The 20,847-nt window shown below is 49.9% G+C and overlaps 2 protein-coding genes across 11 annotated transcripts in view; one reads left to right on the plus strand and one right to left on the minus strand.

Moving 5' to 3' along the window:
• The first annotated feature begins 1,796 nt into the window (after window positions 1-1,796).
• On the plus strand, window positions 1,797-5,941 carry FBXL22 (F-box and leucine rich repeat protein 22). The gene is made up of 2 exons (XM_053928856.1): window positions 1,797-2,147; window positions 5,123-5,941. The coding sequence occupies exons 1-2, from the start codon at window positions 1,813-1,815 to the stop codon at window positions 5,466-5,468; spliced, it is 681 nt and encodes a 226-aa protein (XP_053784831.1). The 5' UTR covers window positions 1,797-1,812; the 3' UTR covers window positions 5,469-5,941.
• Window positions 5,942-11,470: 5,529 nt separating this feature from the next.
• Window positions 11,471-20,847, minus strand: part of HERC1 (HECT and RLD domain containing E3 ubiquitin protein ligase family member 1) — a 183,532-nt gene continuing 174,155 nt past the window's right edge. For all 10 annotated transcript variants that reach the window (XM_024567643.4, XM_045201606.3, XM_045201604.3 and 7 more), the window contains 6 exons: window positions 20,446-20,611; window positions 19,572-19,648; window positions 18,539-18,791; window positions 17,906-18,058; window positions 14,861-15,166; window positions 11,471-12,115 (listed from right to left, as the gene is read on the minus strand). In XM_024567643.4, coding sequence (XP_024423411.2) covers window positions 11,930-12,115; window positions 14,861-15,166; window positions 17,906-18,058; window positions 18,539-18,791; window positions 19,572-19,648; window positions 20,446-20,611 — 1,141 coding nt within the window. In that variant the 3' untranslated portion in view covers window positions 11,471-11,929. The remainder of the gene's footprint in view (window positions 12,116-14,860; window positions 15,167-17,905; window positions 18,059-18,538; window positions 18,792-19,571; window positions 19,649-20,445; window positions 20,612-20,847) is intronic.

The raw sequence follows: 20,847 nt of genomic DNA on the forward strand, positions 1-20,847 counted from the left end.
TGTCCAGTGGGGCTGTGGGAGCGCAGGCAGGAACCACGGAGAACCAGGATGACTGTTCCCAGGGGCCAGCACACTCACATGGCTCTGCCTTTTAAGCTGACCGAGCCAGGGGTCAGTCTTTGAGAGTCTGGTTTGGAAAGGATTTGGGAGGGAGGTGGAGATGATGAGGCTTTCTACTAGGCCCACCTGTGCTGCTGCCGCGAGCCTTCTGAGTGGAGTACAACTAGAGCCCAGAGAGGAGCTTCGGCTGTCATTTCAAACAGCTACAATGATTACTCTGAAATACTAGCTGATCATCCTTTCCTTGAGAAAAGCTTCTTCCTTTTACCTTTTTTGCTGATTTAAGAAAAGCAACCCCGTCCACTCCGCCCCCCCGGCAGTCTTGGGGTAACCCAGGCACAGAGGACATTGGACAGGCTCCTTTCCTTCCTGAGCTGCCTTTGGCTTTTAGAGAAAAAGCAGCCTCAGGCCTGACCCAACCGTAGTTCCTGAAGAGGGTCCAGCATAGGTGCTTCATACCTGTTACTCCACACAACTGGAAACAAAGTATTCCCATTCTTTTCAATTCCAATGCAATGGAAGCAGGAAGGAAGGTAACCCCTGAGGTGCTCCCTGGTCCAGCAGGAGAAACACCTCCCTCCTGCACAGGCAGAATGCCGCTTTACGGTCGGCGTCCCCACGCCAGCCCACCCACCCACCACCTGCACGCAAAGCCAGGGGAACCCCTGTAGGACCCAGGGTAGGCTTGGAATTCAAGCAAGCAGTTTTATAAAATAGATCCACGTATTGTGAAATCTCAGTTCCTTAGGAGGGGAGAACTTAATGGATAAGACTTGCAGGCGACTTGCCAAGAGGAACTGAAGGCACAAGGACGGTGTGTGGCTGGCTTAAAGAGCAGGCTATGACTAAAGTACTTGAACTTAAAATTGTTTCAAGAAGTTTCGTATGAAGAGCTACCACATCCATATTGACATTTTGGGAAATATAGGCTAGATACAGCAGAACACATTAGAAAAAGGTAAAGCAAGAACATTTAAAACATGACATATTCATGGAAGAAATTGCAAATATAAACTACTTAAGATAAATCTTGGGTGGGTGGAGGTGGAAGAGGGTGAGCGGGGGGGATAAATGGTGATGGAAAAAAGTAAAATAAGTCTTTTATGGAACAGTTGGGGGCAGCTGGGAGGCCCAGGAACTCCCTCTGCCTGTGGAGGGCCGCAGGGTTTGAAGGCAGCTCAGCTCAGCCTGGAGAAACCAGCCCCATGGAGTGAAAACAGGAGAGAGGTGTCACCAGTGGCTACAAACTGTCACCTTTACCTCTTCATAGACAACGGGTTTCTTCCCACTAAGAGTGGGGTGAGAGACCAGACTAATACAATGTACGGCACTGGAAAAGAAAAACAGACACTATGTACTATTTGAGTCCCTCCTGTGGGCAGAGCCCACAAGCCCAGACTGAGGCGGCCTGGCTAGCCACCTAGAATGAAAATGCCTCGGGAAAAGCCAAACGAGCTCACTGTTGAACACCATTGTCTGCTAAAAGGAAAAGAAATCCCTTTTAAGGAAAATATTTAACTTCAATAGGCTGCTTTTCTGCCAGGATTTCCAATCCCTCTGAACATAAGCCGAGACACAGACTGTTGCACGTATGTCTGGATCCAGCCCCCTCCCAGCTCCAGCACCAGTCGTTAGCCCAAAATAAACCCCATTCCACAACCATATATGTCCACCAGCCCGGAGCTGGGGAGGAGCAGCAGGAGGCAGGTCAGGTCCCTGGGCTCCAGCCATACTCCTCAGCCGCTGCGCACCATGCACATCACCCAGCTCAACCACGAGTGCCTGCTGCACCTCTTCTCCTTCCTGGACAAGGACAGCAGGAAGAACCTCGCCAGGACCTGCTCCCAGCTCCGGGATGTGTTTGAGGACCCTGCGCTCTGGCCCCTGTTGCACTTTCGCTCCCTCACAGAACTCACGAAGGACAACTTCCTCCTGAGCCCAGCGCTCAGGAGCCTCTCCATCTGTTGGCACTCCAGCCGCGTGCAGGTGTGCAGCATTGAGGACTGGCTCAAGAGCGCCTTCCAGAGGAGCATCTGCAGCCAGCATGAGAGCCTGGTCAACGACTTCCTCCTCCAGGTGTGTGACAGGTAGGTCACCTGGTGAGCAGCACTGGCACTGGCATCCAGAGCTCTGGGAGGCTTCTGGGGGTCAGGGAAGAGCCGCTCACAAGACCAAGATGGCCCTGCCTCAGAGATCCTCAGACTGGGCCCCAGGCAGACCCTGCAGGCCCATCCACAGCACAGTGCCCAAGAGATGGATAAAAGCACAGGGAAACAAGCTCCTCTTAGCCTCACAGGTCCTGGGGCAGAGAGGGAGAGCTAGGCTCCCGCTGCCGCTGTCCTTGGGGCAGCTGTCCTCCCTGGCAGGTGTTAAATGCTGGGTGGGTCCAGCTGGGCGTGGACTTTCAAGGTCAGACCCCACAGAAAGATTTCTAGGTTCAGCAGTCAGCTCTCCCCTCCACTCTCCCTCTAGCAAACAAGCCCCAAGGCTTGAGAACTGCAGTTGAGGAGGGAGAACTGGGTGCTCTGGGTTAGCTGCACTCAGGGTAGGGGTAGGGGCGGGGACACCCAGTCGTGGCTGCCTCATTTGAAACTCACTACTCTTCACCGTTATCCCAGGGGAGGGTGTTTTAGCCTTACTTTTCAAATGAGCAAGCCAAACCTCTAGGAGATTGTGGGATTTGCCCACAATCTAGGATTGTCAGATTTCAGCAAATGAAAATTCAAGACATCCTATTCAATTTGAATTTCAGAGAGGATATTTTTTTGTTATAAGTATGTCCAAATACACCCTGTATTTGATATGTCAACCCTGCTGCAGACACAGAGGCTGAGCCACCGGCCAGGCCCCTCCCTGGTCAGAGCCTCCTGCCTAGAGCAAGAACTCGGACTTCCTCTGCAGGATGCTACCGAGCCTCTCCTCCCCTCTGCCACCGTCCGTCCTGCCCATCAGGAAAGGCGCCCCTCAGCCACTGACCAATGAGGCTCAGGCTTGGCCAGCTTGCTGCCCCTGCAGGTGTAATAACTGCTGTCTGCTGGCAGCACGACTGGAAGAGAATAGTGGGTAGCCCCACCTTTCTTCTTTGAAGGTAGTAGGAAGAAATCAAGATGGGCCTGGGACGAGGCCCTGCTGGGGCCAGGCCACGTTTATGGGTTTAACAAGGCCCAGAAATCAGACTGGAGGGAGACCTGTTGGGGGCAGAAGGCTTGCCCTGAGGTTGTTCCGGTGTTGCTGTGAGAACCGGATTTAATCCCCCAAACCAGCAAGGTGTGGAACGGGCCTCCCAGGCCTCTGTCTGGCTGACCGTCAGAGGGCTGGCTGGTCAGGGTTCTGTGCTGAGTCCCCCAGTTCTGCTACGGCCCGACCATGGGACCCTAACCCAAATATTGGACCCTAACCCAAATATTGGACTTCTAACCTCTTTTGTTCATCTGTAAAATGGGACAAATCACCTGTCTCACAGGCAGTGAGGATAAAATGACACAGTAGCCCTGGCACATAGTAGGTACAGACAAGAATCAAATCGGGTTGTTCGGGCAGTCCAGCTGCAGGAGGAGGTGAGGAACAGCTGTGGCTGGCTGGATGGGGAAGGAGTTGGCTCTTTCTGTCTCTGGTTCCTTCCGGCATCAGAATTATCCTAAAGGTTCTTAGAGCAAGGGATCACTCAACACCCTTGGGGCTAAACACCTCATCCTCACAACCACCCTGAAGATAACAATTTCTCCCACTTGACAGACGAGCAGGTGGCCCTGCCTCTCCTCCCCTCTGCCACCGTCCGTCCTGCCCATCAGGAGAGGCGCCCCTCAGCCACTGACCAATGAGGTTCAGGCCTTTGCCCCAGCTCAGACCAGCAAATACACAACAAGGAAGTCACTTGAGCTGTCTGGGCCAGTTTCTTCACTCACAAAACTGAGGGTGTAGAGGTGACGCGAAGACTACGGAAGGCAGGCGAACGTGGGAGGATGGCATCGGCTGTGTGAGAAATGTGGCCACGCAGTTACTATAGTTCCTCACCCCTGCCCCTGTCACGAGGGAGCCAAGCTGGCCCAGGCAGGTGCAGTCAAGGGACTGAGGAGAGGCTGATGGAGAAAGGGACAGGGACCACCCCCACCGCCAAACTCCTGGTTCAGACTCCAGCTCCCTCTGGTTATAGGGGGCCAAGGCCTGTGCCCACCATAGGTCCTTCCTGACCGGAAGCAGTCTGGTTCTGTTCACTCCCAGGAGGGTTACAATCACCTATAAAAGGCTCTTTACAGCCCAAATCGAAATCCTCACACCCGCGCCGGCAGGCATTACTCCCTCCCTCCTACTCCGCTGGGCAGCGGGCTCAGTACTTGGCGAGTGACTCGGCCAAGGTCACACTGCAAATCGGCCCAGACTAACTTTGCTTAAGGTCTTTTTCTCCATCAGGTGCTGGTCAGGCTAGAGCAGAGGGGCCTCCAAGCGTCTAGACAAGCTACTCCCTGTCCCTGACTATTCTCACCCTGGGTCTGGTTCTGCAGTATGGGGTGACAGCGGGGACGCCGTAACTGCCTCAGTCAACGGAGCTGAAACCAGGGCTTTAAAACCCAGGGTAGGAGTGGGCCTGTTTCTAGGCCACCCCACAGGAAACCCGTCCTCCTTCCTCTCCTCCCACCAGGATAGTCGCCAGGAGAGTCGGGGCCTCAGCTCCAGGGTAGACTGGCGCGGTCACCGTGGTCACCACACGCCCCACTTCCCTCGCACCACTCAAGGCAACAAATGAGATCCAATGAAAGTACAGGTGTCCTTCCTGGAACCAGTATCCCCTCTGTCCCAGCAGGACTGGGGCTTGGGTTCCCCACTGGGGGCTCAGAGCCCACGCAGATCACGGTGCCACGAGGGGAAATGCGACAGAAGCTCTGGCTCAGATCCTGGCCGCCTCATCGCAGGCAGTAAGTTCCTCACACTCGCTGGGCCCGGCTCCCGCTCTGTAAACCGCGAGGGCCCTGCACCGCCCCCCAGGGCTGCTCGGAGGAGGACCGGGCCAGTGGGCTCCCCACCGGCGTGGTTGGAGCCCGCTGTTACCGCGTTCTCTCCGCAGGTGCCCCAACCTGGCGTCCGTCACGCTGTCTGGGTGTGGCCACGTCACCGATGACTGCCTGGCACAACTGCTGCGGTGCTGTCCGCGCCTGCGCACGCTGCGCCTGGAGAACTGCGCGCGCGTTACCAACCGCACGCTGGTGGCTGTGGCGGCGTACGGGCGCACGCTGCAGACGCTGCACGTGGACTTCTGCCGCAACGTGAGCGCGTCCGGCCTGCGCCGCTTGCGCGCTGCGTGCCCGCGCCTGGCGCTACGCGCCGAGCACAGTGCAACCATGATCCCGGATCAGCCGCCGCGCTACCTGCTGGCGCCAGGCCCGGCCCTCCGCAAGCTGCTCCCGCGCTAGGCCGCCGGGTCGCGGGAGGGCACTGGCCACGGCGTGGGTGCGAAGGGACAACCACAGCTCCTCCACCTCCCGGACTGTCGCCACATCGTCTGAGCCTCAGTTTTCCCGCTGGCAAAATGGGGATACGAATGTCTACCTCACACTACGATTTTATATACAGGATGAATGCGAGGGTAAATGACCTGGTGCTTGGAAAACACTCGGATGGTTCTCACTGAACACCAACACCTTTCCCTTCTCCTTTCTGCGGCAGTGGGAGGCGCCTACCTCCTCCGGTCCTGTGACCGCCCTCAGGGGTCTAACCCGGTGGGAGACAATGGCCACCCAAGCTGGCGGGCTGCACTGAGCGCGAAGCTGGCGCGCCCAGGTGGGGTCGGGTCTCCAGGCCAACAGCGGGCAGGGCACCCTGGGGACAGAAGTGAGTGGCCACAGTGGCGCATCGCTCGCTCATGCAACGTCTCCCAAACCTCCCCACCCCCACCCGCCCCGCCCCAGTGGCCCTCGGAGACCCCGCCAGCGGCACAGGCTTCCCGGGAAAGTGGCCTCGGTGCTGTCCCAGTAGCTGGGAGGAGGGGAGAAATTCAAGGGGCAAGGCTCGAGAGAGCCACCCAAAGCGCCACGGAGGCTCCATACCGAGCTGGGCTGTAGACGCCAGGGCCCTGTCGCCTCGGTTTCCACCATGGCTTTGCTCAGCACCCACGCCAGCCCACTCGCTTTTCCTAGGGAAGACACATGGCTAGGAATTACCTGCATACACGATTCTAGACATTAGCTTGTTGATTTGATTCTTAAATTGCATCCTTATTGTCTACTGTTCTCATATCATAGAGGAAAAGAAAGCATTTCAAAAACCCAAAGTAGAGAATTAAAAACAAAAGCAGCAGCCTGGTCTAGGTCCTTTGATACCGAAACCATTATAAGCTGATGTAAAGTTAGTTTTTTTACCTGCTGGACTTGTTGAACGTGGGCACACACCCGGTCTTCCATTTCAGAGCTTTAATCACTGATGTCCCACCTTTTGCCAACAAAGTAAAGGCACTTGGCCACCCAGCAGCCTCCTAGTCCCAGGTACACCGGGAAAACTGGTTAAGTGGGGAAGGCAGGGAGCAGTAATGAGTGGTGGGCGATGCTCACACTCTGGCTCCGCCCATCACCCTCTGAGACAGAGACCCTTTCTTTACACACCTGAGGCCAGGTGCTTCTTCTTTGTGAAAGGGGAGTTTGATTTCTACTCGCGGGTTCCTTAATTCGTTGCCCCAATATTTGGGGGAATAGCAAGGAAAAAGAGTCAAGTTCTATTCTCGTGGTACTTACATTCCAGTGGATGAAGAAACATTAAGTACAGTTAAGTTCTCACTTATGGTCATTGATAGGTTCTTGGAACTGGGGCGAATGTGCCTACATGGAACCAGTTTTACCATAAGCTAATTGATATAAACAAGTTAATTTCCTAGCATCTCATCAATGTTGAATGAAACATTTGAGGACCTGCTGTAATCAGTATATAAGAAGATAGTATCAGGTGAAAAGCAGAGTAAGGGGGAATCAACTTCAAAGGGGTTGACCAATGTAAGGCTCATTGAGAAGGTCACCTTTGAGACGTGAGGGAGGAGGGGAACTGAGCAGCATGTCGGAGGAAAATAGTCCAGGAAGAGAGAGCAGCTGGTTCAAAGACCCCGGACTAGGAGCTCAGCTGGCATGTTAAGGGAGGCTGGTGTGGCTAGAACACAGAGTGAGGAGAAAGGCAAACAGGAGAGATCAGAGAAATAGGAGATGGGGGAGGCCATTGAGGCCTCACAGGTTATTGTGAGGATGAAATGAGCTGGACATCTCCCACCCAGCCTACCCCGAGCAGGAACCAAGGCACAGATGATATCCAGGTGAAGGCCTGGAGGTGCCAAAATTTCTTCAGGCAGACCAGAACCTGTGGACGAGCAAGCAGAACCCCACCCTGCCCCCATCCCTGCAGGGACTGCTGAAAGCCTCAGTTGCTGCCCTTGGGCCCTTGGTTGTGCCAGTGCTTAGCCTGGAAACAGGTCCACTAAGCCCCCACCTGGTACAGTCCCTCCTCATCTGTGTGTGGGAAAAGCCAGGCCCTGTAGTACAGGCCACCAAGTGTAGTAGAATGAGAGGGCCCCTCACTAGCCTGAGACTAGTTCCCTTTGGGTGACTTTACAGCCCACCCACTACACTCTGGGCTTGGAGAGGCCTTGCAGGAGCTTCATTTTCTCCCACTACTGCACAGTGTTGGAAGAAAGCTCAGGCTTCCAAGGGGTTAAATATTTGTCTAAAACAGAGCCACTTAAGCCCCAGGGCTTTGCTCTTGTCTTCTCCAATTCCCAGCAGGCCCTATTTGCCTGAGTTGGTGGTTTGTGGCTCTCCTCTAACCAGGGCAGATCAGCCCTCTTCAAACCTCCGCTTTCTTACCTGTGTATTGGGATAGATAAAAAATCTTGCCGCCAGGGTTCTTGGAAGGAGTGTGACTGTCTGTAGAGAAGAGGTCACTCCCTTCAAGTTCGGCAGGAAGAGGGTACCTGCGTCCCCCGAGGCCCTTTCCTGTGGATGCTCTTTTATACCTGAGGTTAAGTTCCCTAACCAACCCTTCAATGCCTAAGAAACCCCACATTCCAAGACTGCAGTGATCACAGAAAAGCTGTGTCCCACATTGATTCTAGGGTTCTTGTTCTGCCCCACCCCCTCCAGAAAAGCTTGGGTCCCTGAGCCAAGGGTCATCTGAAGTGTTCCCAGGAAGTAGGGATGGAGACCCTCAGCTACCACTCTGCCTCCTAATAGTCACTGTTCACCTTCAGCAGGCCCTGAGCAAAGCACCTGACAGAGCGGTGCCTGCTAAATCTGTAACAACTTCCTGGGTCTTCTCTCAGATTTGCAGAGAATAAGGGGCACTGCATGCTTAATTAATCCACTCATTCATCCAGCAAACATTGGGTATTGGCCATGCATTCACTCTGGTCAGAAGACGTGAGGCTTCTTCCGTTGAGGGGAGCTTTCAAGGGCTCTCCCAGCGCCTCCGTCCACAACTTCTGACAAGCTGTGACCTTTCCGAGGTTCTGTTTATCTGTAAACTAGGATCAGTACCCTCTCTGTGACACTGTGATGATATTATGTCTAAATGTGCAGTGCCTGTAAAGTAGGGGTAAGGAAAGGAGTCCTCACATCTGCTGGGAGCTAGAAAAGCCAAGTGCCTGGCAGAACCCACAAGGCTTGGGGACTGGGAAGGGGCGATCCGGAAACATCTGAGGAGGACAGAGCCTTTGGGCCAAGCCTAGAAGACTGGTTCCAGCTTCCGCAGGTTCCAGCAGCAGGGAGGGTGTTCCCACCATCAGGCACAGCTCAACACAGGTGGAGTGAGGAAGCCCAAGGCATGTCAGAGAAGAGCAGGCAGGGAGATGGGGGCCTGGCCATTTTCTAGAGGTACCTGGCAACAGCTTGAAGTTACCTACAACTTCACAGCCTGTCAGAACCAACCACAGACTTTCTCCAGCTCCCAAATGTTAACTCTACTCTGCTGTGGCCAAGGCAGCCAATGGCCACATGGAGGAGAAGCAAGGGGGAGGGCACAGATCCTCAGCACTGGGTCAGGGCTGTGTTCCCTGGCAGGAGGCTGGCTGGTTTGCACAGGAACTTCAGTGCCAGCAGAGACTGGGGCCAAATGCTCTGAGGTCAGGAGCCCCAGATTGCTCCCTGGGAGGCAGAGTCTGATGGGGGGAGGTGGTGCTAAGGCCTGTCTTTCAGGAACACACTGGCCCATTTCTGCACAGGCAGAATGTTTCTGTACAGGAGGGGACTGAGCCCCTCCTCAGCTCCAACACTGGCACGCTGACAGGAAGTCAGGACTCCCAGATCTAACCTGTATGTATGTGATCCAGTGCTTCCCTCCCCTGACCCTGGACTCCTGGTCCATAGAGGCAGAGATAAACAGACCGCTTAGCTCCAGAATTCCTCCAGCTCTAGGATCCCATGCCCGAGACTTGCTCTTTGCTAAAAAACTGAGCTAACCAGATGTAGGTTTCATCTACTGGTAGTGCTGAGCAAAGGCTACAAAGCTGGGTGGCCCAGAACAAAGCTGTACCTTGAAGGGCCTCTGGGGAAATCTTAAATTTTAAAGGCAAGAGGTCAAATTCTCTTGAGACTAGTTAAGGGTGATAAAAACAACGAGTATTTAACTGAATGAGCCCAGCAAACAAAAAAGCTGCCCAAGCCTCCACAGGGGCTGAAAATGCCCGAAGGAAAATAAAATACCTACACTGGGCTCATTCTAGCTCCTCAGATCGGGGTCTCACTCCTCCCACTCTCCTGGGCCTTCCAACATCAAGAGAAGGAAGAAAAGTAACAGGTTTCCGGCAAAGAAATGGCACCTGTTATAAAGCTGAGGCATCTTTCCCTCGCAGGGTCAGACCTGAGAAGCTGACCATTAGGCCTGACAGATAGGAGGACCCAGAACCATGGAATGTCAGCTACTGGGGGTGCCTCTACCCCTCAGTCCAGAACAAACTGCGGCAGCCGAGGCCTGAGCCTCTCAAGGTCAAAGCATTACTTTGATTTAAAATGGTCTTTGAGACTGTGATGTATCCTTCATCTTGGCACACCCTCGGCCCAGCCTCACCCAGCAAGATGATCCACTTGTCACCAGGAACCAGCCCAGAAGGTCCTGAAAGGCCTGACTCTTGGTGCTGCCTGGGATCTCAGCCACACACAGAGGCCTCCTCCTGTGAGACGGCCCTCCTGGTCTGGAGGCCGGGGCAGTGCCTTCCCACCCCCAGAGCCCTCCCCACTGCTACTGACTGATGGCTCAGATAGAGTACTAAATGCTTGTTTGCCCAGAACCCCCTGGAGTTCCCCAGAAGCTGTGGTATCCCTCTGAGGCAGTTCCAATGGAAAGTTCTTTTGATAAAACTAAGATGTCATCATTCTAAATAATATTAGATATTCTCACTGGGAAAGATCCATGAACCACCTTATCTTAGTAAACAAAACAATATTTTTCTTCCAATTTCTCTTTGAAAGACACACCTTCTACCTTCCTTGTGGCAAACACTGGCCTGCCAGGCCCTCCGTCCGGCGTCTCCTTTGAGCAGGCTGTCAGTCCTGAAGTGTACTGGAAGCAGCTTTTGGCTTGAACTTGCTGTAGGTGAAAGAGACAAGCCACTCCGAGGCCGTGACCTGTTCCGGTTCCCACCCCCGGCAGCCAACATCCCTTCGTTGGCCCTTTGCCCTGGAACCACAAGCTCATCCTGACATTCCCGAACAAACGAGCATGGTGCCCAGGGCCCTGCAGGGCTGGGCTCAAGCACCAACATTGTAACTCTCCCCAGCCCCCTGCACAGCTCCCCACCATCCATTGTTCAAGAATATGAAAGCCACTCATTAGTGCTCATATTAATTCACATGCACTCACTCATTCACCCACTCACTCAGCCGTGCATGCTAAGTGCTCAGGAGCAATAGCTATCCTTTCTGTACACCTCCCACTGGCCACCCTCCCTGCAGACACGGCACCTTATTGTGAATTGCCCTGCTCTTTAATTCTATCACAGGCAGAATTACCTGTGTTCTTCACAGGCAGGGTGAGAACCCCATTACTTCGGTTAACTTCCTCCTTGCCTAGTAGAGCTGCATTCCACACTAGGAATTCCAGGGCTTCAAGAAAGGCTCTTTTTAGCACTCTATACCTTAAGCCAGCTATAGAGGAGGAGGAGGGGTGGTGCTGAGAAAATGGGCTGAGTGGCTAAAGCAAGGCCTCTGGAGTGAGGGAACAGAGTGAGAGACCCAGGGTGACAGAACGAATGAAAACAGGGGCTTCCTACCCCCAACGACTGCTATACCACATGGCCCTCTGCTAAGTCACTGCCAAGCAAAGCCCATTGTCAGTATAAAGGTAAGTTTCTGGTGGGTCAAAAAGCCACCAGACTGAGAGACTAGCCTGAAAGCTTGCTCCTTCTCTCAGTCAGAAGCTCTGCTGGCGTCAACAAAAGCAGCCCATGTTCTGTTTCCTGACTGGCTTTATTTCTCTGCATGAGGAACCCTGCACAGGCAATTCAAAATAAAACAAAATAAATATATGAATATTCATGTAAAACTGTCCTTTCTAATGAACAATTATACACAATGTACAATTTCATGTTCACTGGGTGGGTTTACAAAAAGGTACCATTCCCAACTAAAAATGCACCAAAATGGTTCCATGCAAACTTATCAAAAGTGACCAAAAATATGGGGGGGAAACCTGACTGAGAGCACTTTGTTTTTTTTCTTTTTGTACAATCACAGAAAAATAAAAACATCTAATTTCTTTGTTACATTTAGAGGAACTAAACGTGGCCACTGTTTATAATGTCGGTTTATGTTCCTAAAACATCTATGCAGTTACCATAAAAGTGTATCAACATTAAATTGGAAGTGAGCATCACTGAGGAAAAGGGGGGGTGACAGCACCCCCAGCGTCAGTAGTCGGTGTCGGAGCCCTCAGCGTTGTCCACGTTTCGCGAGAGCATGTAGTTGTCCATGTCGATTGAGCGGCAGTTGTTGATGGCGTAGCGCAGGCGCTCCGCCATGACCAGCTGGCTGGAGTAGGGGGGCAGCCTCAGCTGGAAGAAGCAGGTCTGTGAGGTAGGCAGACTGTCATAGGGCTGTGGAGAGAGAAAGCCAGAGCTATGAGTGCAGCATCGAGGGGTCCTGGGGGCAGAGGAGCTGCCCGTCAGCGCCATCCCACAGTCAGGACAGCGCTTCTCCCTGCCTTTGAGATGGGCCCCAGACATGACCGAGGGGTCAGATCCAGGGGCAGCAGAGAATGGGCCACGGTAGGAAGAGCGTGGGCTCTGGTGTCCACAGCCAACACGACTTTTGGTGAAGATGGTTCCTTTCCTCTCCTCACTCTTCCAGGGCCTTCATGCATCAAGTGAGAACAAGCCCTGCCTGGCAGGGTTACTGGAGGGAACACTCTGCACATTTCCTACCACAGAGGAAAAGTGCGATCGAGCTCACTCCCCCTCACCAATAGGGTACAAACGTGAAGCTGTTTCAGAGACCCCCAACAGAGCTGGTGGAAGGGAGAACAGTGGTCAGGAAGCCACCTCGCTCCTGCTCCCCTCACTGTCCTCATAGTGTGCACTCTGCATGCTTCACCTGCCACAGCCACCAGCCCACAGCTCAAATGAAGGAGAAGTTAATTAAATCCCAGTCCACCCACTTAACTGATGGTGACACAGTCATTTGAAATTATGATGACCAGCAGTAAAACAGAAAAATGCTAGGGACAGACTTTTAGGTGAAGAAAGCAGAATACAAAATTTTAAATGCATCATTCAGAACTGTGTATGCTTGAGGCAAAGACGGGAGGAATCAGAGGTGAAAGGTGAGAATGGTGACTACTAGAGAGATAGCATTGTATGTGTTCCCCCTCCCTCCCTGCAAACACAACCATTTTCTAAACTACAGTATTTGTAATAATTATAACAATATTATATTGATTTTTATTTATATATATTTCAGGGTTTTTTTTAAAAAAAAACCTGCCCACTCTCTCTTGCCCAACCCTCACTTAAAACCAGCCCCCTCCTCCTTCTCTGAGACCTGCGCCCTACATTTTGAAATGCAGGTGAGTGCATTTCAAAGAGGCGGGAGAGGGAAGGTCCAGAAGCCTGACTTGCCAGAGCCAGTGATGACACAGAAAGCTCGAATGCAGAAAAACCCAAACCAGCAAAGACAGAGAATGGGAATGTTGGCAGGTGGCTCTGACTTGGACATTAGAGAAATGGGCTAAGAGTCAGGTCACAAAAGAGAGACCTGCAATGGTCAGTTTTCTGAGGCTAAAACCCCCCAAGCGGGGGGGATTAGTGGTGGATTAACTCCAGGGAAGGCAGGGGTAGCCCTGGACAGATATTAGGCAAGGGTTTTTTCCAGAGCTGAATAGAAATAAACCAGTTCCTCCTCCCCATCTCTCTCTGAAGCAACAAAACAGATTTACAACTTATAGTTTCTGGCAAGTCATGTAGAAAATTTATGGAAAGGCTCTTTTCATAGCCCTTCCTGTTCATGGTTTCTCCAACAAGCCTAGCCCAGGAGTGGAGCCCAGGAGTGGAGCCCAGGAGGGCAGTATCAGGAGGCAGTGGGGGAGGGATGGCTTTGGCTACAGCAACCTCCAGGAGTGGTTACTGTAAAAACACCAGAAAGGCAGATACTGAAACCTGCTGAAATTGGCAGGAAGGGCCCTTGCGTGAAGAGGCTTTACTTTCCTTACTGTTTCCAGAATAAATACCACAGGCCCTGTTTGGAGGACTGCCCAGCTTGAGGGTTGGAGATGGGGGAAGCAAGAGATAGAGGGAACACAGACACTTCTAACTTAATGCTGAGTTTGAGGGGTATATCAGGTGTTCAGAGTGTGGACAGAGATCTAAGTCTGCCCTCAGGAATGGTCAGGGAACACAGGAAAGCATCTAGGAGGGCTTCCTGGAAGAGATGACATTGTTGTTAGTCTTAAAGGATAAGTAAGTGCTTGCTAGGCAGAGATAGAAAGATGTGTGAAGGAGAACTTACTAAAGCTAGGGAACAGCCTACACAAAGGCACAGAAGTTTAGAAACATCGTGGTCTGTGGGGAAGAAAGGCAAGTGGTCCATTATGGCCAGAACATAATAAGTGTCAAAAGGTTATATCACAAAGCAGGGCAAAGGCCAGGCTGGAGGTGTTTAAAGCTGCAAAGATGGCTGGCATTTGTCCTGGAGTCAATGCAGGGGGCCCCTGAATGGTGTGAAAGGAGAAGAGTGACATGGTCAGATGGGTGCTTAAGAAAGATGACTCTGGCAGCAGTGTGCATTTAAGACTCTAAGCCCTTTTATTCCTAAGCCATCTGTCAAAACGGCAGCTGGGCTGTGGCTCTGCAGCTGGGGCCTCTCATCAGGCTGCAGAGAAGCTGCACTGCCTGCCCCACAGGGCGCACCTCACAAGCAGTCACAGAGCACGCTGTCACTGCTCCCCACGCCTTCAGGTTCCTTTTATGGCGTGTGCACCAGTTAAGAGTAGCCTCATGAAAACAAACAAGATCATGTTCCAGTGATAAGTCACACGATGGAAAGGCACGGAAAATGAGAGACAGAGGCAACACGATGACCCGTCTGCCAAGCTCAGCGTTCACTCAGGACGATACTGGAAGATTTATGGAAGGTTGTTGGTTGTAGTAAGCCTTCCACATACATTTAGGAGCTTTTTCGCTGAAGCTTTATGATGTTTCTGAACAAGTTTTTCTGCTTATTTTTTTAATCTGGAAATTCCAAGCATTAAGCCTGAACTGGAAGGCCTACTTGAGGGTCACAGTTTGGTTTTTCCACCAAGCAGTAAGGGCAGACATTACCAAGCAAGAAAAAAATGGCTTACTTACCCTATCAACCTTCATGATTTGGAATCTCTGAGAAATGTCAGCAGTGTTGGCTGGTAGTCGAGATCTTCCAGACACGAACCTCATGAAAAGCACCCGCTCCTCATTGGAGAACTCCTCCAGCGTGTGCCAGAACCACTGCACGAGCTGATGCTGCTCGTCCACCTCCCGGTATCGCACCACTTTCTTCAAGACTTCCACAGAGATCTCGGGCATCCCGCACACCATCTGCTCCAGCTGCTTCGCTGTGAGGAGGGACAGCAGCGGCACGGGGACGATCCAGGACATCCCTTCTCGGACTGCAGCCACCTGCTCCCAGGAGAGGTTGTTCATTCAACGTGTGGGCACAGACTGAGCACCCATCGTGGACCCAACTGGGCTAGGCATCTCCCACCTGCTCACCGCTCCCCGGACCATCTGCTCATCCCTCAGAACTCCAGCCACGAGTGCCGTGCATTCGGCCCATCATCCTTCTCTCTGATCCTAGTTCAAGTCCAATTTAGGAGCCCACCTCCACTCCTCAATGCCAACCCCACTCAGTCACACTGCCACACACATGGCCATGGGCTGTGAAAGTGTGCTCTGTGGGACGGTTTGTGTCCCTGGCCAAGTAAGAAGCTCTTGGAGGATGTGTCTAGCTTATATTGTTTTATAACTTATATTTTCTTTTAAAAAGTCATTTTTTGGTAAAAATTATTTGTGTTCATTGTTTGAAAAAGTACAAAGAAGAAAGTAAAACTGGAAAGTCCTTTGTAGGAGGGCAGTAAAAACGACAGAGAATTTAATTAGGACACTTGGGTTCCAAATCCCAACTCTACCACTTCTTCTTTTACTGCAATTTTCTCATCTGAAAAGTGAGGCATGCCGCTCATGTAACTATGAAGAGAATTTTAATTGAGTAACTTCATGAAAGTCTGTGTGACCGGGGAGTTTATACTTCCTCTGTTCTCTTAGCACAGTGCTGAGAACAGGCCGGCGGGGAACGCTGAGGGGAGCTGCCGGGGCTGCCCACAGTCTGTTTGGAAGAACTCCTTCAAGGTTGTAAGTAGTGCATCCCCTGCACGCAGACTCATCACTTTTTTTTTTTTAGGCAGAAACCTTTTTTTTTTTTTTAGAGAGGGGAAGGGAGGGAGAAAGAGAGGGAGAGAAAACTCAATGTGTGGTTGCCTCTCGAGTGCCCCCTAATGGGGACCTGGTCCACAACCCAGGCATGTGCCCTGACTGGGAATTGAACCAGAAAACCTTTGGTTCATAGGCCAGCACTCAGTCCACTGAACCACACCAGCCAGGGCAGACTCATCACTCTTCAAGGTTGGTTAGATAAAAATACCTTCACTCTTAGCCAACTCAAAACCATCTACCATAGAACAAAACAAAACAAAACAAAACCCAGGATCGACAGGAGCCGTGCCTTGAGGAAGGCCCTGGGGTTATGATTTGTGTAGGGTTATCATGTCTGGGACTAAAAAACAGCACTGGCAGTGAGGGCGATCTCTACTGATATTAAAAGGAATACCTCAGCCAAAGTCTGCCAAAAACCAAGATGTCCTGCCTGCTAGAACACAAACCAAAAGCTGTTTGAGAAAACTGAGGGTAGTATGGGGGTTGGTTGCTTGGGCAGGGGACAACTGGGACAGCTATGGGAAGAACACTGGGTTCTAAGGAGGAAGTGAAAGAGGAGGAAGTGAAAGAGGAAGGCAGCCTTGTTACAGAGAAAGGAACAAAGCCAGAGCAGAGCACAACTGATGGAGAGTGGATGGTCAATCCGACCCTCTGAGGAAGGGCTGGCAGAAGAGCCCAGACCCCGAAGTTAGACCTGCTTTGGGATCCTGGCTCTGCCTTGGGCACATCACTGCATTTCTCGGGACTCAGTGTTTTCATCTGTGAGATGGTAGTACTGACCCTTATCTTACAGAGTAGTGATGGGGAAACTGCACATGAAGGTGCCTGGACCATGCCTGGCATGCGGGAGGTGATCAATACATCTTTAGTCAGTTATTCACTCTCCAAGGATTAAAACGTGTTGAGAACTAGAGACAAATCCTAATCCTTGGCTGTGTAAACAGCAGTGCTGACAGAACCCACTCTCATTAAATTAAGGGATTTAGTTTTTGACTGGACCTGGCTCAAAGTCAAAGTCAAAGAAGGTACCAGGAGTGAATGTTATACACATATTACCACACAGCCTCAGAGCCTGAATCCAGCTCTCAACAAAACCCCAACATATTCTGCAAATAAAGCATTCTGGGCTAGACACCTCCCACCTAGTATTACTAAAGTGACTATTAAGAACTGTATAACCTAAAACTCAGTTTTGGACACAATATTCATTCCTATGATCACTCATCATACTCCCATCCTTTATTAAATGCTTATACTACGAGTCAGCATAGAACAAGAATATATAGGCTATAGATGGATAAAAGAAAGAAAAAGAAACAGAACACTCTTCATTTAATGTCTTACAAGCTAACTGAAGAAACAAGACCCAAACTCTGCAGCCTAATTGTTAGACCACAACACAGAAGTATATTAAATCTTGAGGAATTTCTAAGTAATAAAAAAGCTCTCCACAGGTTATGGACCTGTGGGAGAGCTAGTCTGTGGAGCAGATGCATTCTCAGCTGGGGCTTAAAGGACTATCTATAGCAGGAGAGGGGAAGAGGCATTCATGTCAGATTGCAAGATCTGTTGTTTTCAGGGGTTCCTTCATATGGACCCTGACTGACTAAGCTGGAGTGGGGACAGTAGGTTGGACGGCAGTAAGAAATGAGGAGGAATAAGAATGCAGGGTATGAAGGCCTGGGTCAGAGCTTGGCCTCAATCCAACCAGTCACCAATTCATAGCTGACCTAAGTAAGGTCATGAGTAAGGAGATAGGAGACCCAGAGATATGGCCTGGAAAGGCTCTGAATAGGGGCTGAAATATGGATACAAATGAAGCAACACAGTAAATTCGTATGCCCCAATTCAGTATTAAGTATTCAGCTCTTGTTTGGAGACAAAGGCAAATAATCGCATGTCCCCCCCCCAAATGTTCTGTCTCACCTGTCGGTCCATCTCATGAAGTCGATATTCAATGGCCCTCTCCACATACTCCTTCCTATTGGAAAATGTGAGTGGGATACTATTTCCACCAGGAATAATAGGAACCATTTTGCCATCAGCACTCTGGCCAACAAAAGAATCAAGAGGAATCATCTAGGAATAGCAGAAAAAAGAATTTTTACTACATGGTAGAAACGACAATAAAAAAGAAAAAGAGTAACATCATTAAGATTTTTAAGGATAAAAACAAGGCAATCCAGATAGCTAATCAGGCTACTTCATCGGCAGGGAATGCTGACTCATCAGGCTGTAGTTAAAAATGAGACTGAATCTTTCTCCCTCCTAAACTAGGCTGATGGACTCTGGTCGCCCAGCCCTCCCTCTCCACCCTGCTTCTCCTGGTCCTCCACTCTAACAGGTAGATGACTGATTAGAGGTGAATCAGAGGACTGATTCAGGTGCTGGCTTCGACTCTATCTGTTAGCAGCTATTTAAATTGCTGGGGGGCCACTTCTAAGGGCAGCAATGGGACGTGGTGTGGGTCAGCCAGACAGTAAGTAGACAACAGTATCTGAGTTTTACAAAAAAAAAGTCTAGTCAACACCACAGAAGCATGGACGGGCTAGCACTTACCTCATGGAAACTTTCCTCGGTAATCCCACTGTCTTCAATGTGAAGAATGCTGTTGAGGGTCTGCACGTAGAGCAGATCCACTTCCTCCAGGTCTTCCAGGGTGAGTGGGACGCAGCACAGCTGCTTCCACACTAGAGGGGCCAGGTGGAGGTCCAGAGGCTTCTTCGTGCGAATGGCAACCCCCATTAAAATTCCCAAGAACTTAAATTGCATTAAGTGTTCATCAAGGCAGGCAGAAGGGTTAAAAAGGAACCTGTAGAATTAAAGAAAATATTTCAAACAAAATAATCCTCAATTTCATTAGAAAAAAGTTGTCCAACAGCTATAGTATTAGTCTAGACCTGGGCTGCCAAACATGTGGCCATTTAAAATAATTAAATAAAATTTAAAATTCAGTTCTTCAGCTGCTCTAACCACATTCTGAGGACTCAACAGCCACATGTGGCCTGTAGCTACTGTTTTGGATAGCACAGCAACCAAATTTTGAATTATTTTTAGAAGAACCATAAAAGGGCAAGTGAATAGTTTATTAATCCTTAAGCAATCTGCTCCAGGATGTCCTATTTCCTAAAAGCATTTCATTTATCATGTACAAGTCCATGACACAAGATCCAAAATTCAAAATCTGGCAAATTCAGGAATAACATATAATTGCAAATACTAAGTGTAGTGACTTGATAGCTTATCAAAGCTTTTAAATAAATTTTGATGCAGGAAATTCCTTGAGAAGAGCTCATGTTGGCCTTCAGAAATGCAAAAGAAGTCAGGTTTCATCATCAAGTTTGAGTTTCCTATGCCCCTCCATATTATCAGAGTTGGTCCTATACTAAATACTGAGTCATGATAGAAGTGCCTCAGCTTTCTTACTAGGGAAAGAAATTAACAGTAGTTCCTGCTCCTTAAGGTTATAATGAGGATTCAATGGGATAATACACATGAAGCACTTAGACCAGTGCCTGGCACATATAAACACTCAGTAAATGTGAGTTGTTATTATTACTGAAATTCCATAAACATTTGCTGGCTGTCTTACCTGTCCCTGTTGTAACCCACTTCTGCAGTAGCATTGGGAGAGGGTATAAGAAGGTCAACGACACCAGTTTCAAGTTCCTGTAAAAGAAAGAAAATTATTTTTGAGAAATGACCATCAAATGCATCAAGAGAATAAACTAACTGCATTAAACATCATACTGAAAAGAGAATATTTAAGAACTTTATAACACTATGTGACAACAAGCCATCTCTTTATGGTTATTTTCATAGTTTTAATTCAAAATGAAATTAGGAACTCCTCCATGTAGAAAATATCCTGCACTATGCAGAACTAAGATGAAGAGGTCAATCCAGGGCAGGAGTTGGGGTATCTGTGAATAAAGTATAGTAATATTCAAATAGACTAACAACTGAGAGCTAAGTGTTATTTTAATCACCGGATTTATCAGAAAAATCCTAATACCAGGCAAAGTTGGAAGGGTCAGAACTGATCTGGAAGCAAAGCTGCCACTGGAGGTCTTAAATAAGAACTGGTCCAAATACTTAAGACTTGTTTTTCTAATTCACCTGGAGCCTGGAAGTTCTAAAAGCACCAAAATCAGAGCACATGGATGGTCTTGGATTTGTGTTACACAAACATGAATGTGTCATTTTTGTTTTCTCTGCCAGTACTACAGCACAACAGATGGGGAGTCACTGGTAGATGGCTAAGCACTGACATTTATTCAGTACAGTATCTTCACAAACCCCGACTGTAATCCACCTTTACATCATTGAGAGCTTATCTTTACATAAGGCTCACAAATGCATCCTTGCTGTATTCACAAAACGTGTCTGACAGAGTAAACACTGGAAACAATAAAATGGCCAACACCTGAGTGAACAATTCAGCAGGGGACCCGGAATGAACAGACCTGGCACATCTCTGTGATTGTGTCATCAAACACTCCTCCAGCGTCATCAGCCCCTTCACCAACCAGCTTGACCTTCCATGCTCTGGAGGGCAGACGGAGGTCTGATGCATTCAGTTTAACTACTTGCCTTGCTATTTGGACAAAGATGGGCTTACACTTCCGTCCTCTTTAAAAGAAAGGGAAAACAGAATAAGACACAATTCTCACCAACTTCCCCAAATAACCACACACGTCACTTGAAGGTATCTTCCCATCAGTGAATTAACAGGCCAGCTTAGCAACAGCCAAACACTGTGGCACAGGCCCACTATAACCCCATTGGGTACTAACCTAGGTACTGTTACTACCCAACTTTACAAGTGAAGTAGTTAAGGATCACAGAGATTAGTTAGTAGTGTTCAC

This window comes from Desmodus rotundus, chromosome 7, assembly GCF_022682495.2.
Source record: "Desmodus rotundus isolate HL8 chromosome 7, HLdesRot8A.1, whole genome shotgun sequence".
NCBI lineage: Eukaryota > Metazoa > Chordata > Mammalia > Chiroptera > Phyllostomidae > Desmodus > Desmodus rotundus.

Bases quoted from the DNA above. Each gene is read 5' to 3' on its own strand.
- FBXL22 (XM_053928856.1), top strand. From the start codon at position 1,813: ATGCACATCACCCAGCTCAACCACGAGTGCCTGCTGCACCTCTTCTCC. The intron at 2,148-5,122 runs GTAGGTCACCTG...TTCTCTCCGCAG, and splicing joins CTCCTCCAGGTGTGTGACAG to GTGCCCCAACCTGGCGTCCG.